General features: G+C 35.2%; 1 protein-coding gene across 35 annotated transcripts in view; it reads right to left on the reverse strand.

Moving 5' to 3' along the window:
- The window catches only part of Mhc (myosin heavy chain), a 51,189-nt gene extending 36,980 nt beyond the window's left edge, over positions 1–14,209 (reverse strand). For 17 of the 35 annotated variants that reach the window (XM_018449127.1, XM_018449100.1, XM_018449066.1 and 14 more), the window contains exons 1-6: positions 10,965–11,171; positions 6,426–6,569; positions 4,338–4,494; positions 3,830–4,056; positions 2,848–2,911; positions 1,946–2,044 (exon numbers count right to left, since the gene is read on the reverse strand). In XM_018449127.1, the coding sequence (XP_018304629.1) occupies positions 1,946–2,044; positions 2,848–2,911; positions 3,830–4,056; positions 4,338–4,494; positions 6,426–6,569; positions 10,965–11,171 (898 nt within the window). Of the gene's footprint in view, positions 1–1,296; positions 1,401–1,945; positions 2,045–2,847; positions 2,912–3,829; positions 4,057–4,337; positions 4,495–6,425; positions 6,570–6,635; positions 6,780–10,964; positions 11,365–12,355; positions 12,375–13,924; positions 14,010–14,063; positions 14,083–14,190 lie in introns of those variants that run through there. The other 18 variants (XM_018449075.1, XM_018449019.1, XM_018449108.1 and 15 more) reach the window with 8 other exon arrangements.
- Between the last annotated feature and the right edge of the window lie 451 nt (positions 14,210–14,660).

The following is a 14,660-nucleotide window of genomic DNA, read 5'->3' on the forward strand; positions in this document are numbered from 1 at the left end:
GGAAAGAGGTAACAACAAAGAGAGATTCCACCTGTGCTCATCAGGGGTCCAGCTCGACGAAGAAACTATCAAAGTACTTGCCTTCTCTTCAAAAAATATTAGTTTTTCTTTTCTTATTTATAAATATATATATATTAATTTAAATCACGAATTTGTACTGTGACATTCTATAATAGCAAAATTAATTAGATTTAGATCAAGAAGAACTTTTTAGAACTTCTAGAAAAGTCTGCCTTTTCTTATTCTTAATATTTATTCTTTTTTGAAAAATATTATGATATATATTTCTTGTTAATTTCAACGGGTTGTTTTCAACCTGTCGTTTGTAATGTTTCTATAAACATTTTTATGCAAATGTGCTTTATTGAATTTTTAAGGAATACAATTTTCTGAAAGCTTCTGAAATTTCGATTATACATATAACAGTTTCGAGATAGTTTCTTCGTCTATAATGTCAACGTTCGATACTTAGAATACTTGGTACGCTAAAAGTACGTTTCTACAATATAGCTCTGCAAAATACCGCTGCTCCTTTTGCGGATTACGCCTTTGCTAGGAAATTATATACAAAATGTTCCAGCTCTCCCTCTTGCAGCGGAGAGATCTACTATACAACACGCTATTCTACAAGAGATACGTTACTGTCGTCGTTGAATTTCTACTTTGGAATAATAATTCTATTTCATTTTTTTTCCTTAGAAAACAAAACCAAGTAATCTTAAGTAAAATTCCTTGAAATAAAATAAGATTTCTTTAATTTATCGGGATAGTTTTAATTTTTTTCAGTAAAGTTAGATTTTAATTATATTTAATCTAATTTTAAAAAAATTAGACCTAACTTAAAATTACAAAATTCTATTTTTAAAAATGGATTTTATTTAGAAATTATAAATTTCTCGATTTCCCAAATTTTATCGATTAAAATTTACAACTTGTCATATTCTTGCACATTTCTTTGCTTCGAAGTTTTTAATATTAAATCAAGAATAGATTTTCTTCCACTTGAAATTATTAATGAAAATCAATTGACAGTAAATGTAATATAAAATTACCTAGTAAATATTGAATTACATCATCCGATCAAGAAAATCGACCTCGACAGACACGTTTCTCTCACAATACCCCGTTCTAGAGGCGTTACGAATTGCCTGCTACAGTTCCTCCAGGCAACGTAATATACAGTTAATCCACGAAAACCGCCAACTGTGGCCAGCAACTGAGTCTAAGGTATCATATACAAAGTAGTAAATGAGAGGCGAGAATCCTACGATATATTCATCATCGTCAGGTTCTTACGTCGGTCAGCAGACACTCCTCGCCGTCGTCGACGTTTGGGATCGTTGTCTTGCCCTGAGATACGAAGTAGTAATCGTTGACGTTGTTCGATAGGAGGCATATCTCTGCGTGGAATGAGGATAATTCGATTGAAAAATTTTGCTGGTTCGTGAAAGGAAAGAGGGCGACCTTCCGGGCGATTATACCCCGATTCATGCGCGGAACCTTTCTTTCTTCCAGGCTCCACAGCACCTATCTCATCTTACCAATCTAATCTCGTTATTAGCCAGAGCGTTCCCGAGCGCTCTAGAAATAATCGCTATCTCGAAAAAAAATCAATCATTATTTAAATTTTGTTTTTCAATTTATTATCTTTAAAGATGATTAATTATATGTATACTACATTTAATTAAAAAAAAAACAATTAATTTTCTTACTGATGACGTTGCCGTGCCATAATTACTATTGATATTTCTTTATTATATACAACAAATAATTGTAAATAATCTTCCATGTATAAATAATTAAGCTTTTCATCTTTCTCGAGATAACGATGATTTGTTAATATGATCCTAGGAAGGAAATATAATTTATAGGAATCGACGTGCAAATCCTGTTTAGACTTCAATCGGATTTCACTTTCTTTCACGAGGAATATTAATGATCTTACCCTTCAGTCCCTTGACTGAACCGGACATCATCTGATAGAAGATGTGATAGGAACGCTCGAGGGTTTGTTGAGAGATGACACGAGCCTTCTCCAGCAGATCTATATGAAGAGAACATTATGTTAGAAATATACTTTATATGAAGAAATATATTTTTTGTCTATAGAAAAATTTCTACGAAAAAAGATTTACTTTTTAAAGATAAAACATCTAAAAAAAGGAATATATATACGCTCCATTTCAAATAAAGATATTTTAAAACATCTCGTTTCAATTAGTCTATTGAGGCCTATGACTGGAATAAGGATAGCAAATAAAACAACAATTGAAAATAAGACTAATAATGTATTTTGTACGTCAGAAATGTTTTTTCATGCTTCAGTCCTGTTTTTTGCTTGGTGTAGTCATAGGCTTTAATGGGTTTAAACGATAGATAATAATTAAAGGATCAGTTGTGTATAGAACCAATTTTTTATAACTGACCGCATTTATTAATAATTGTAATTATTTCTTCTTAGAAAAAAAACGTCGTCACGCGTGCCACACATATACATTGTCGTTTATAGCGCAAGGATTGGGCAAGGGAATCACGACGATGACGCGAGCGGATTTTAAGCCAAACGATACGAAATGGAGCGGTCACAAAAATAACCGGACGCAATCAAAGAACGGCGGACGATGTAAATCGCGAATCGACGCCAACTGCGCCTCCGAAGTGCGCGTTTGTGTCGTGACGATAATAAACGCGTTCGCCTTCCATCACCTTGACGTGACTATTAAACGCCGGACGTGATTAACTGCACAAAATTAACAGTCACGTGACGATTTCTTCTATAAAATATGAACCGGCAAAGCTGTTTTCTAATTTCGTTTTCGCTTTAAGAATATCGAATAAGATACTCACATGTCTCAATATCGGCACCGGCCAGCTTTCCGGAAGGACCGAAGTGAATACGGATAAATTTACCCTATTCAAGATGAAACGAAAGCATAATTAATCCATCAAATGTTAACAGCCAATCTCGACTAGGTTTTCAGCCACAGTCGATGATCTATCGTTATCAGAGTTGGGCACGTATCAAACTCAACGTATTATACGTGGTTTCATACATGGATGAAACTATGTATAATACATCGTAGGTTTCAGCCATGTAGTAAAATGGTGCCGTTTGCACTCTGCAAAATTGAATGCCTGAAAATGTACTGAAAATCTATAGTGCACGTAATGTAAACTGTCGCATTTTCAGTGTTGGCAGTAAATTTGGAACACAGTCATGGTATTCTTGGATCTGTTCGCGTTGCTTGAAATCCTCAAATTTTTTAACTTAAAATGAGATAGATATGTGTTTGGGCGTTAAAAAGAGTGAAAGCGAAATTGTTGAGTGGAAAAATGCAAGCAATGCGAGCAGATCCAAGAATACCATGACTGTGTTCCAAATTTACTGCCAACACTGAAAATGCGACAGTTTACGTTACGTGCACCATAGATTTTCAATACAGGCATTCAATTTTGGAACATAGCCCACATATCACTATAAGCCTAGCATAGAGCTACTGGACCAATAAGAAGGTATGTAAATCAAAATGACAACTTTAAAGTGAATATTAATTGGTCCAGTGTCCAGTGGTTCAATTATACCTACAGTGCTCACCAGTGCTCACTGTGTTGTATTTCATGTGAGATGAGTTTTAGAATTTTAACATATATAATACACGTTTTATACGTATTATTCATATTTCTAGCTGTTTTCTAATCTCGTTTAAGTCTCCCAAATCGTTATTGGACTTCCTCGTACGCAATCGTTTATCCCGGCCAGATATAGTAATGGCTATTTTATCCTATTGAAAGCTTCATATATCAAATGCGTTAAAATAGAAACACTTACGAAACGAGAGGAGTTATCGTTACGGACGGTCTTGGCGTTACCGAAGGCCTCCAGGACGGGGTTGGTCTGGACGACTTGGTCCTCCAGAGAGCCTTTCTTCGTGTCTACCTCCTTATCTTTCTTAGTAGAGGCGCCGACGGTGGCGAAGTACGCGATTACTTTCTTCGTGTTCTCAGTCTTTCCGGCTCCAGACTCACCGGTGATCAACATAGACTGGTTCTCGTTATCTGTCGGGGGCAAGAGACATCCAAATTTTTCATAACAGAATGTCGCGAAAATCGACAAAAATCTTTTACAGATCAATCTTTAAGATAAAAAAAAGAACGTCTTAAAGAACGATATAACTGTTCTATGTAACAATTTATATAATTGTTGAGATAAATTAACGTAACTATTATTAAGCTAATCATTTTCAATGTTTTGATTTTTTCGAAAATGACGATTTTTCTCAATGCATTAATGTTGTATTGTGATTAATATTACTTCTCGCATAATCATTTTTACGTACTGGTAAGCATGTTAACATAGGCTCCATCAGAAATGGCGAAAATGTGCGGCGGCACTTCACTACGCCTCTTGCCACGGTATAATTTGGCGCATCTAGAGGTGTATACGGGAAATCTTTTGTAGGGATTAATAGCCACGCAGAACAGGCCGGAATAGGTCTGCAAAGGTAGAGATCAACGATCATTTAAAGAATCGAATAAAGACTTCGAGCAACGTTCCGTGGCTCGTCTTTATCGTTTGCCAAAACGAAGATTTCTCGATTCTCGGCGTGCGATCTGTCTCGCTCGCACAAGAATCAATAGGTCTGTTCGCGTTGCATGAAATCCCCAAATATTTTTGCACTTAAAATGAGATAGATATATATTTGGCCTTGAAAAGAGAGAAAGCGAAGATGCCGAGTGCCAAAAGTGCAAGCAACGCGAACAGATCTATTACTGACAAAGTGCATAAGAAAATTGCCGACAAATTTCGACTATTCGAATTTTCTGAATTTGTCAAAGAAGGTTATATACTCGTATATATCTTATGCATCAATGTAATTTACCGATACAATATAAAAAATATGTTTATATAAAATTAAATATTATAGAATTTCTAATTATAATTCCTTTAATTATATAGCAATAAATCAAATTATAATAAATAAAATAAAATTATAGATTTTGCAAAGTTTTCAGTACTGTAATTTAAGAGAAGTCTTTTTTCTCCAATTAAATCATATAACATTATATATATAATAACATTGTATGGCAAATGAAATTAAATATAATAATTCAGTTTTGCCTCAAATTTCAAATAACTGAAATTTATCTGCGAAATACATTATCGATAGTGTCTGATTATTTTTTTCGTCCAAATTTTTACAAAAAAATAATTACCAAATTATAAATTAATATTACCTATGAAGCTTATAAAATTCTTTTAAGTGCAAAGAAGATTAGCAAATATAATTTAATCGTATAGTATAATTCATTATATGAATATTAATTTGTTATATTAATTTGACGAAATAATCCGGCAATATCGACGATATTAACAAAACGTACAAATAATATGATCATGAAAACAAAAAAACAGGTTGAATGCCGATGCAGGAATTATCCATCTCCCATCGTGACAGGTGCGACTCGTGTCTAAAAACGAGAGCATCCTTCGGGATTTCCACTTTGTGACCACATGGATTCTAGAGCGCACTCAGTTAAATACAATGGATACATTTAAGATACAAATATGGAATAACAGAACAAGTGACGATTACACATCTTGTGTGAATCAAAATGAAGAGAATGTCGTGAAATTTAATCGACTTAACAAACATTCTCCGGTGGAGGACGAAAAAATGGCAAAGCGTAAGGTATTCCTTGCTTGACATTTTTTCAACACAGAGAGATCTCTCTCAGTGACTGATCGAAAGTTACCAATCCGAAAAGGAAAGAATAATTTTCGCAAACATGGAAGAAATCACAGAACGTCACGACACGTCATTGTGCTTTGCGCGACGATGTTGTTCGCTCATTCTCTCAAAAACAGAATGAAAAAAAACCATGCATCTCCAGAGGGAAACCTGGAGTAAAACATCAAAATCAAAATGACTAAAAAAATCGATAAAAAGCCAGGAGACGTCGCAGCAGGTCATAGTGCTTTGACGACGACGGTAAGAAGGAAAAGAAATAAATAAAAAAATCATGCATTTCTCCTATGAGAAAACGTTGAACGGACGAAAGATTCTCATCTGCATGGGAAAAGGATCATCGATAAAAAATGAAGAGACTAGGAGACGTCGTGACATATCGTCCTGCTTTACGACGACGCTCCTGCACAAGATCCATGCATCCTGTCGAGCCATTTGTCGCGGACTATAAAGCCGAAGGACCTTTCGGAACATCGCGAGACGCGTCCTGGCGTTTTGAGCAATGAACCGGTCCTTCGAAACCAGCACAGAAATTCTAAAAGGGTGTCGTGACAATCATGGTGGTGGCTCGCAAGAGGGACACTCGAGGCCAGACAAAGCCAGACAAAATCCTTCACATCCTCGGATGGAGAGGAGGGAAGGTGCGAGCATCTCCCCATTGCGAGCGAAGAGTCTTACGTAGATGAGCTTGGCGTAGTAACGTTGCTTCAAATTGTGGAGGACCGAAGCATCATTGAGGTAAGTCAGATTGGACATGTCCTCGCATTTCTCATACTTGGGCGGATTCACTTGCTGCAGCTGGTCCTTCTTGAAGTCCTTGGTCTGTCATCGGCCCCAAAGAGAAAGAAAAAACGCATTAGTGACGTACGGTCACGACAATCGACTTACATAGATCAATTTGGCGTAGTAACGCTGCTTCAGATTGTGCAACACCGACGCCTCGTTCAAGTAGGTCAGGTCGGCCATATCTTCGGCTTTCTCGAATTTCGGCGGATTCACTTGGGACAGCTGGTCCTTGCGGTACTGTTTTGTCTGTACGAGCATTTTCTTTTTTTTTCTACTTCTTTTTTTTGTCATTATTACGTTTCAATCGAACGATTCAGTTATCAATCTCTCAGATTAAATGCAAGAGATAGAAAACACGTCGGAATTTACACGATTATTATTTTTATTGGAAAGGCATATTTTATCTTTTTTATCTTAAATTTAAAAAACCAAAATATCTCTCAATCATCTACATTTGCGAAGATGAAGGAGAATGGAAGCAAATTATATTTAATTGACGAACAATTATAAACATTAACAAGAAAACCTGGCCAATAGATTAATAAAATAGAACAATTTTTCAATCGTGTTTTATATTATATTGTACATAGAATTTAATAACTTAATTATCAATTTATATAATATTTAACTTATAATTTAATGAACTGTTAAAATAAGTAAGATTAGAAATAATGATAGTATGTGTAATTAAAATGTTTAATAATTTTTAAAAGAAGATAAAAAGTAGAGGAAAAAATATTTAAAGTGGCGCTTTGTTAAAAAGATAAAGAAATTAGTAGTTTTTATTAAGTTTGTTATTGCAATTCAATTGATTGTTATCAAATTATGATATGCTCCACGAGAAAATTAAAAAATACATCAAATAAAGTGATCATCTATCAGCATTACTATCATAGGTATTTTAAATATGGATCAATAAAAACATTATGATACACCTCATCTAGTTCCAGCTGAGTTAATTTTCGTGAAATTAGAAAAAGAATAGGTAAGCAAATAAGATACAAAAATGGTTAATTTGTATTTAGGAAATTGTGTTTGGGAATTAAACTAAAGATCTCAAAAACGAAAAAATGCGGCAATTTTTCCTCGATAATTGCATTGCATAAAGAGGTTTTTTTTTTAATTGGCAACGACCAATGACACCTCTGTGTCTCCATTTCTCTCTCTCTCTCTCTCTCTCTCTCTCTCTCTCTCTCGTACGTTTTTCTCGGGTTTCGTGCTCGGTTGCTGCTCTAAAAATACGTTGACCCGCGTTTCGAGAAGTGGCGTTTCGGCTTATTATTACGCCAGGCGCTAGCGACAGCGATTCTAACAATAGCGTGTTTGAATTGGGCTTACAGCCGTAACGAAGCAATGCGCACGGCGACACGGGTTTGCTGAACCATTATGTAATCGACATGTATTACGCGGGGACGCGGATATTGGGGTCGTTTATTCGCGAGTTTGCGGAATTCGGACGAGAATAGCGGGGCACTTACGTCGAAGTCGCGAAAAACAAGTACGGTCAATATTGATCATAATTGCGAACGAAATGATTCACACGTCCGAATTATGATCCGTGGAACGTTATAGTAATATACAGTGAGGACTATTTATTTTTTGAAATGCAATTATGCGAAAGAGAGAAAGAAAAAGTGAATATAGAAGATATCGGGTTATAGATAATAAAATTATATCATTTTATGTTACTTCGAAAATGTAGCTCTCATAAAAAGCAATATTACAACACAATATTATACATCAGATTAGACAATCAGAGTAGAAAGAGAAAAGAAGAAAGAAAAGAATGAAGTAGTATAAAAATCTGGCATATATTTTATACTTATAATTTTTTCTTTAAAACAACATTGCAAAGAGAGAGACAGAGAGATTAACTTGTGTTTAATATAAATAATTTCCCCATTTTTTTAAATTTCCGGTTTTGCGACATACAGTGCAAAAAATCAAATGCAAAGCTCAAATGCTGGAAATTATTTAATTTGTCATGTATATAATACATTAATTAAAGTCTGTAGAACAGAGTATATCAATGTGATTTGAATTTGGTGAGAAATACTTCAGCAATTTAATAAGTATCAATAATACATCTTCCTTTCATTTACTGTTAAAATTTTTATTTCTCGAATTACGTATCGACAGAAGAAAAATTCTGATAGAGTTTGCAAAATGGAATAAATATAATTACGTAAGATTTCAAGGAATTGAGATTTTCCAAATAAAAATTTATAGATATTTATTTCTTCACGAATGTTATCAGTCATTCGCTAGTTTTACTAATATATATTTATCTATTCTGCATTTTTATTTTTTTTTAAACTCCCTATATATTACTTTACCCATTACTTTACAATTATATGTTTTTGCAAACGAAATTCGATCCTAATGATTTGATTAATGTCAAAATTAGATTTCAAAGAGCAAGTTAGACCTTTTGTGGTAAAACAAAAATGTTTGATTACATTCTGCGTGAAAAATTGTCTCGACTATAAATTCTCACTATGATAAGCGAAAAGGAGATCCTAACGGAAAGAGAATGCGTTGTATAATTTCGCCAGCAGAACGGTAGCGGAAAGCCGCTGTTTACGTAATGCACTTTTTGACAGGCTTCAAAGCTCGAGAGAGACTTTATTTCCATCCAAAAAGAAAATCTACACCTTCAGCCGGGTGACAGAAGGTCGTAAGTACCCTACGTCGACGACGACGGCGGCAGCGGCGATTCGCGGTCGGTTTTCTGTTCTCCGAAAATAGATCGTCAGCGAGATCCCGTTCCTCCCCTTTCTTTTTATATATATAGAAGCCAGCGAATCCCCTCTCTCTTTCTCTCTCTCTCTCTCTCTTCTCTCTCTCTCTGCCTGTCTTTCTCTTTCTCTCCTTCTGTCTTCCTCTGTCGGTCGACCCGGCTAAAAAATGGCCCAGCCAGAAGAAGAGATCATGCCTCGATCCTTCCATGGCGATCGATGGAAATCACCGTGCTGTAAACAGACGTCCCCTTCCGCCGCCCGTCAACATTCCAAAAATCGAGCAAACGAATTTATCCGGCGAAATTGGAACGCGTCGACGCCTTCTTCTTCGAACATACGCGAACTCTACGTAAATGATTTTTCGCGAAAAATGTTACGTCCTTTTTTTAGGTCTAATTCGAAAGAGTAGGAAAGAGAGAGACGACAATAGAATGAAATATATCTGACGAACAATTTCATAGAGTAATAAATGCTTTTATATATCTTTTTTTAGACGACACAGTTTGACTTCGTCTCTATTTAATAAATTGAGTTTATATTTTAGCCTAGTTTTCTCCTTTTTTAAGCATTTGTAATGTTATAAAATTTGTGTAAAACCGCAAAAAATTTATTAATGCTTAAATAACTATGTAAGATCGCATGTAGTGTTCAGGAACGAATTTCTCGGCTAAAAAATTTTGTACATCAGTAGAAAAAGCGATGTCAGTAGAAAAGGAAAACGTATGAACAGTCTGATGTGACACGATTAATCGCGAGATTATTATATTATTAAATTACGATCATCTGACGCATATATTATTTAATTAATAATTGTTAAAAAAAGTAGAAAAAATTGTAAACATATTGAAGTGTCTCAAAATTTACTTCAAGAAATTTAACAAACGTAATATAAAATATCTTATAAAATAAGTATGTTTATAGAAAAAGACAATCAACGTTATAATTATTATATTTTCTAATTAAATAATTAATTGTTTCATTAAAATTTTTTAATCAGGATATTATTTGAGTTAACTAAATATATTTGTGCCTTTATTATTCGTAAAATATCTAAATTGTTAAATATTGATATTTTCTTTTGAATTTAATATATCGACATAAATATGCCAACATAATTAATCCACGATTTCAAAACATTAAATATAATCACATCCGGAAATTTTTCGAACAAGTTAGTAAATCGCTTCCGCTAATTTCACCAAACAAATCTCGATATCTTTTACTGAGATTTTAGACTCAATATCTATGGCCCTACCAATGTATATTAACTTTTTTATATTAGTTCCCTAAGAATTAGAAAAGGATTAAAAGTAAAGTAAATTCTCTGAGATAAAGTTCATCTACATTGGTAAATGGGGATAAGAAATAAAACCGTGTAAGAGATCACATTTTATGTATCTCAAGCAACAGATTACCCGAATAATAGCCGATCTCTTCAATTTTAATTTCTTTTTCTTAAAATTAGGATCGCGTTCTTCTCTCTCTGTTTAAAATATTACAGCTGAGCACATCGTTAATCTCAGGAATATAAATTTTCACTGTTGCAAAGAAGCAAATTAAAATTATTCAAACACCGAGCCCCACCGAGGGGTTTTCACTTGGCTATTTTCCGAATAATCTGACTCTTTAAAGTAATGAAGATCGAAAGAATAGGTCACAGGGATGCATTTATACACGGCACACTACACACCTCGCCGCCAGGCAAGCCAACGCTGACGACGTCGCCCTTGGTGGCTTTGATCTCACTGAGGAGATAGCCCTCCTTTTCGTCGGGCACCCAGCATGCCTTCTTCGCGTCGTAAGGTTTCGTCTGATCGATTCTCTTCTGCTCGAGGGAGACGAAGAGGTATGGAGTCGGATCGGGATCATCTCCCTCCTGGGCCTTTGGAGCTGGCATCTTCGGTTCTTCTTCTGGGCTCTACCGACGATAAACTGATGTCGTGGCACTCACGAGTTTCCTCCTGAAGTCTTGCTTCTTCTTCTTCGGTAGGAGGGGAGGACTGTTCCTTTTTTTTCTGTCGTTTGCCTTCGGGGCTTGTTGTTGGTTCGGCGGCGGACGGACTACTTCTGGCGGCACGTTCTGGGCGGCCCTGGAGAACGATCGGTTAGAACATCTCGACGCACCCGGCTGTCCGGGATCCACTTCACGAAACTACGGCCAGTTATATCAGATTGATGCGAAAAAATGTCTGACATATTTTTCGGTAATTTCTTTTTTAATCCCTTTTGAATCTTTTAGAACGATTTTTCTTTGAAGGAGTAAAAAGAGTTACAGTTAATTATTATTTCAGTTAATTAAGATTAATGCATGTAAATCTTATTCTCAGTTAAATGAAGTAATTATTAAATAATAAAAATATTTTATAAATATTTCAGATCTGATAAATCTTCTATAGATTGTATACAAAATATGTATATATAATATAATATATAATAATAATCTTTGAATTAAAAATGATCTATTTAAATAATATTTATCTGAAATTAAAGAAAAATATTAAACAATAATAATATATTATAAAATAAATATAAAAAGTCTATTCATGTTTCCAAAGCTTATTTCTCTCTTTGTTTCAACCACTTGTTACTCGTAAAAGTCTTTTAAATTCTTATAATTTAAAGCAAAATACATTTAGCAAAAAAGAAGTTATAAATTAGACAACCGAAGTTATCCACAGATTAATGTTAACAATAATGTGATATATTTTTTTTAATAACACTTGCACAAATTTCTTTTATATTATTAATTATATTAATTATTAATTAATTCATCATGTCAAAAATAACTATTTTAACGATTAATTGTTTAAGATTGTGGTTGTAACATCCGAATGTAAGAATTCAAAAACACTCATCAATAAAAAAATCTGTCAAAAGCTAAAGCGAACACTTTTAAAATTCATTTCTTCGCCATCAACTGATATCATATAAATCTCATAGTTTCGTAAAATAGAATTTAATGATTTTTAGATTCGTCGTAGATAACCGCCGGCTTTCCTCTTTTTTTTCTTGATTTCACTAAAACATTCTAGAAAAACGTCGCGAACGTAGTGAAAATCTATTTTATCGAACATGCTTCACCTCGAAGCAAGTCGGTTACGATGTCGCTATGTATCACTGATACTACTACTCGACGCGACGATTATGCGTGCATCACAGTAGAAGAGTCACGAAGAAGAGTCGAGAGAGTACGAAGGGATTGCATAATCAGATAAGAATACAAAATGGAGCAGGCACGAAGCAGCACTGGCGACCGAACCAAAAAGAGCGATGTATCGCGTTACAAGAAGTTCGATATTTTTATTTCTTCGAACAAGTGTATACGAAACATGCGAAAGATATGTGAAAGATATTCTCGTGTAAGTTTAGGATTTGACGAATATTAGGAAAACATGCGGACTTTAAACAATAAACGGAATGAAACGTAGAAACGTAAATCATAACGGAGCACAATACTGATAAAGTAGAAAACAACAAATCTAAGAAAAGAATAAAAATGAAGGAAAACATTAAAACTTTAAACTTTAATTTAAATTTAAAATTATCAATTTTTTTATCCAACAAATGAAGATTTCACTGGAATCTAATAGATAAAAAATTTACTGAAGAAATTTTCAATTTTTAATTAGAAACAAATTTTTGTAAAAATAATTCGTGTAATGAAAATTGATCCCTTTAATCTTTTTGACGATTAAACAATCAAATTAATTTTTTTTTTGTTCCGATTCGTTCATTAAATGTTGGCAAAGGTAACTTATATAAAAATTATTTAAAAATTATTTTAAAAAATACGACAACGTTTCTTACAATCATAAATTCAAATGAGAATTTTACAATTTTGCTTTTTTTTATAAATCAAACTAAAAATAAAATGAAGCTTTTACTTTTTTATTCTTGAAATTAAGAAAAAAAACTAATTCTTAATAAACCGATTTTTTAGCAGACAATTGTATCAATTTAATTAATTGTTATTTAACAATTGTTTAAATGTTTACATAATATTATAAATAATAAATTACAAAAAGATAGATAAAATTAAAAAAACAGTGCAAACACAAATAAGTTTTAACTCATTTAAATTAAATCCAAATCGAACGCTGGAAGACATCTTATCGAACTTGGTGGCGTTACACAATAGTATTCCTGGTGTTTGTATCTCGCTGGTTTCGAAAAAAATCCTGATCAACACCAAAAACTTAAACTCGTTTTTTCTTCCAATCCGATAGGATCGGAGCAGAGGAAGGGGGATGAACAAGGACAAGAGGAAGAAATGAAAAGACGCAACACTATGTCCGTACACCGTTCAGGGGCTCGTAAAGCACAGGTAAAAAGCTTCTCTAAGAGATTGCTGACACAATCCTTTCAGTCGCACCTCGTCGAGTTCTCACATGAGTACTTCACCAAGAGTTCGATAAAATTCGAAGGTCACTCCTTCGAAAGGTCACCAGGGCCCGTTCGCCAGTCGGTACCACTTCCCGCCCACCCGGTGACTTTTTCCCCCAATCTCTCAAGCACAGACACACACGCGATCTTTTCGGAGCAAAGTAGAAGCACGACCATCCAAACTCGGTCCTCTCACGAGTTTCTTGCGGTCCTAATAGCTTCACTCTTAACTCCGCTCGTTCATCCTTATCGATACCGTGTACACACGTGTATGTGTGGGTTTGTTGCGTGTTGATCGTTGATTCTCTGTGAGCGTGGCGGATAAGTGTGCAATCTCCGGTGGATGATGCTCAGACCGATTACACCCCGTTTGTTAAATAAATCCCATATATACGAAAGGACTCACTTCCTTTCTCCTCGCCGTGTTTTTGCTCTTTTCGTCTTCTGTCGATCGAGAGGAAAGAAAAGAGGAAAAAAAGAAAAAAAAATAGAAGCCGGCGGCGTCGTGACGCGACGCGACGTGATGCACTTACGTTAGAGAGCCGTTCTGTCGGGGAAACGAGCGGGGGCTCCCAATATAAGCGCGTGCAACGTGATCCTAGAATATAACGCTGCGGTCGATTGGTCCGACGGGCTGACGAATCGCATATCGCGTTACTTCCACGGCCAATCTACCTTTTTAGGCGGACGATGATACCGAGAACGCGGTGCGACAAGGGGTGGCCGCGACGCCGACGAGTGAGATGAAAATAGACGTCAAAGCGAGACGCCGCACCAATGTCCAGTCCCCTCTCTCGGTCATCCCTCTGTTTGGTACCCCGGGCTGCCCCCAGCCATGGCGACTGCCGCGGACCTCGAAATGGAAGAAAGAGGTGGTAGAATTTCGGAGGGTGGCTTGCTTCTTTGCTTCGCTCCTTCATTGCTCTCAGTGATCGGAGAAGAGAAGAACAGGGGGAGAAAGAGAGAGACAAAAAGAGAGAGAAAAATAGAAAGGGGAGAAGGG

The sequence above is a fragment of the Mycetomoellerius zeteki genome, unplaced genomic scaffold, assembly GCF_001594055.1.
Source record: "Mycetomoellerius zeteki isolate Tzet28-1 unplaced genomic scaffold, Tzet1.0 scaffold106, whole genome shotgun sequence".
Classification (NCBI taxonomy): domain Eukaryota; kingdom Metazoa; phylum Arthropoda; class Insecta; order Hymenoptera; family Formicidae; genus Mycetomoellerius; species Mycetomoellerius zeteki.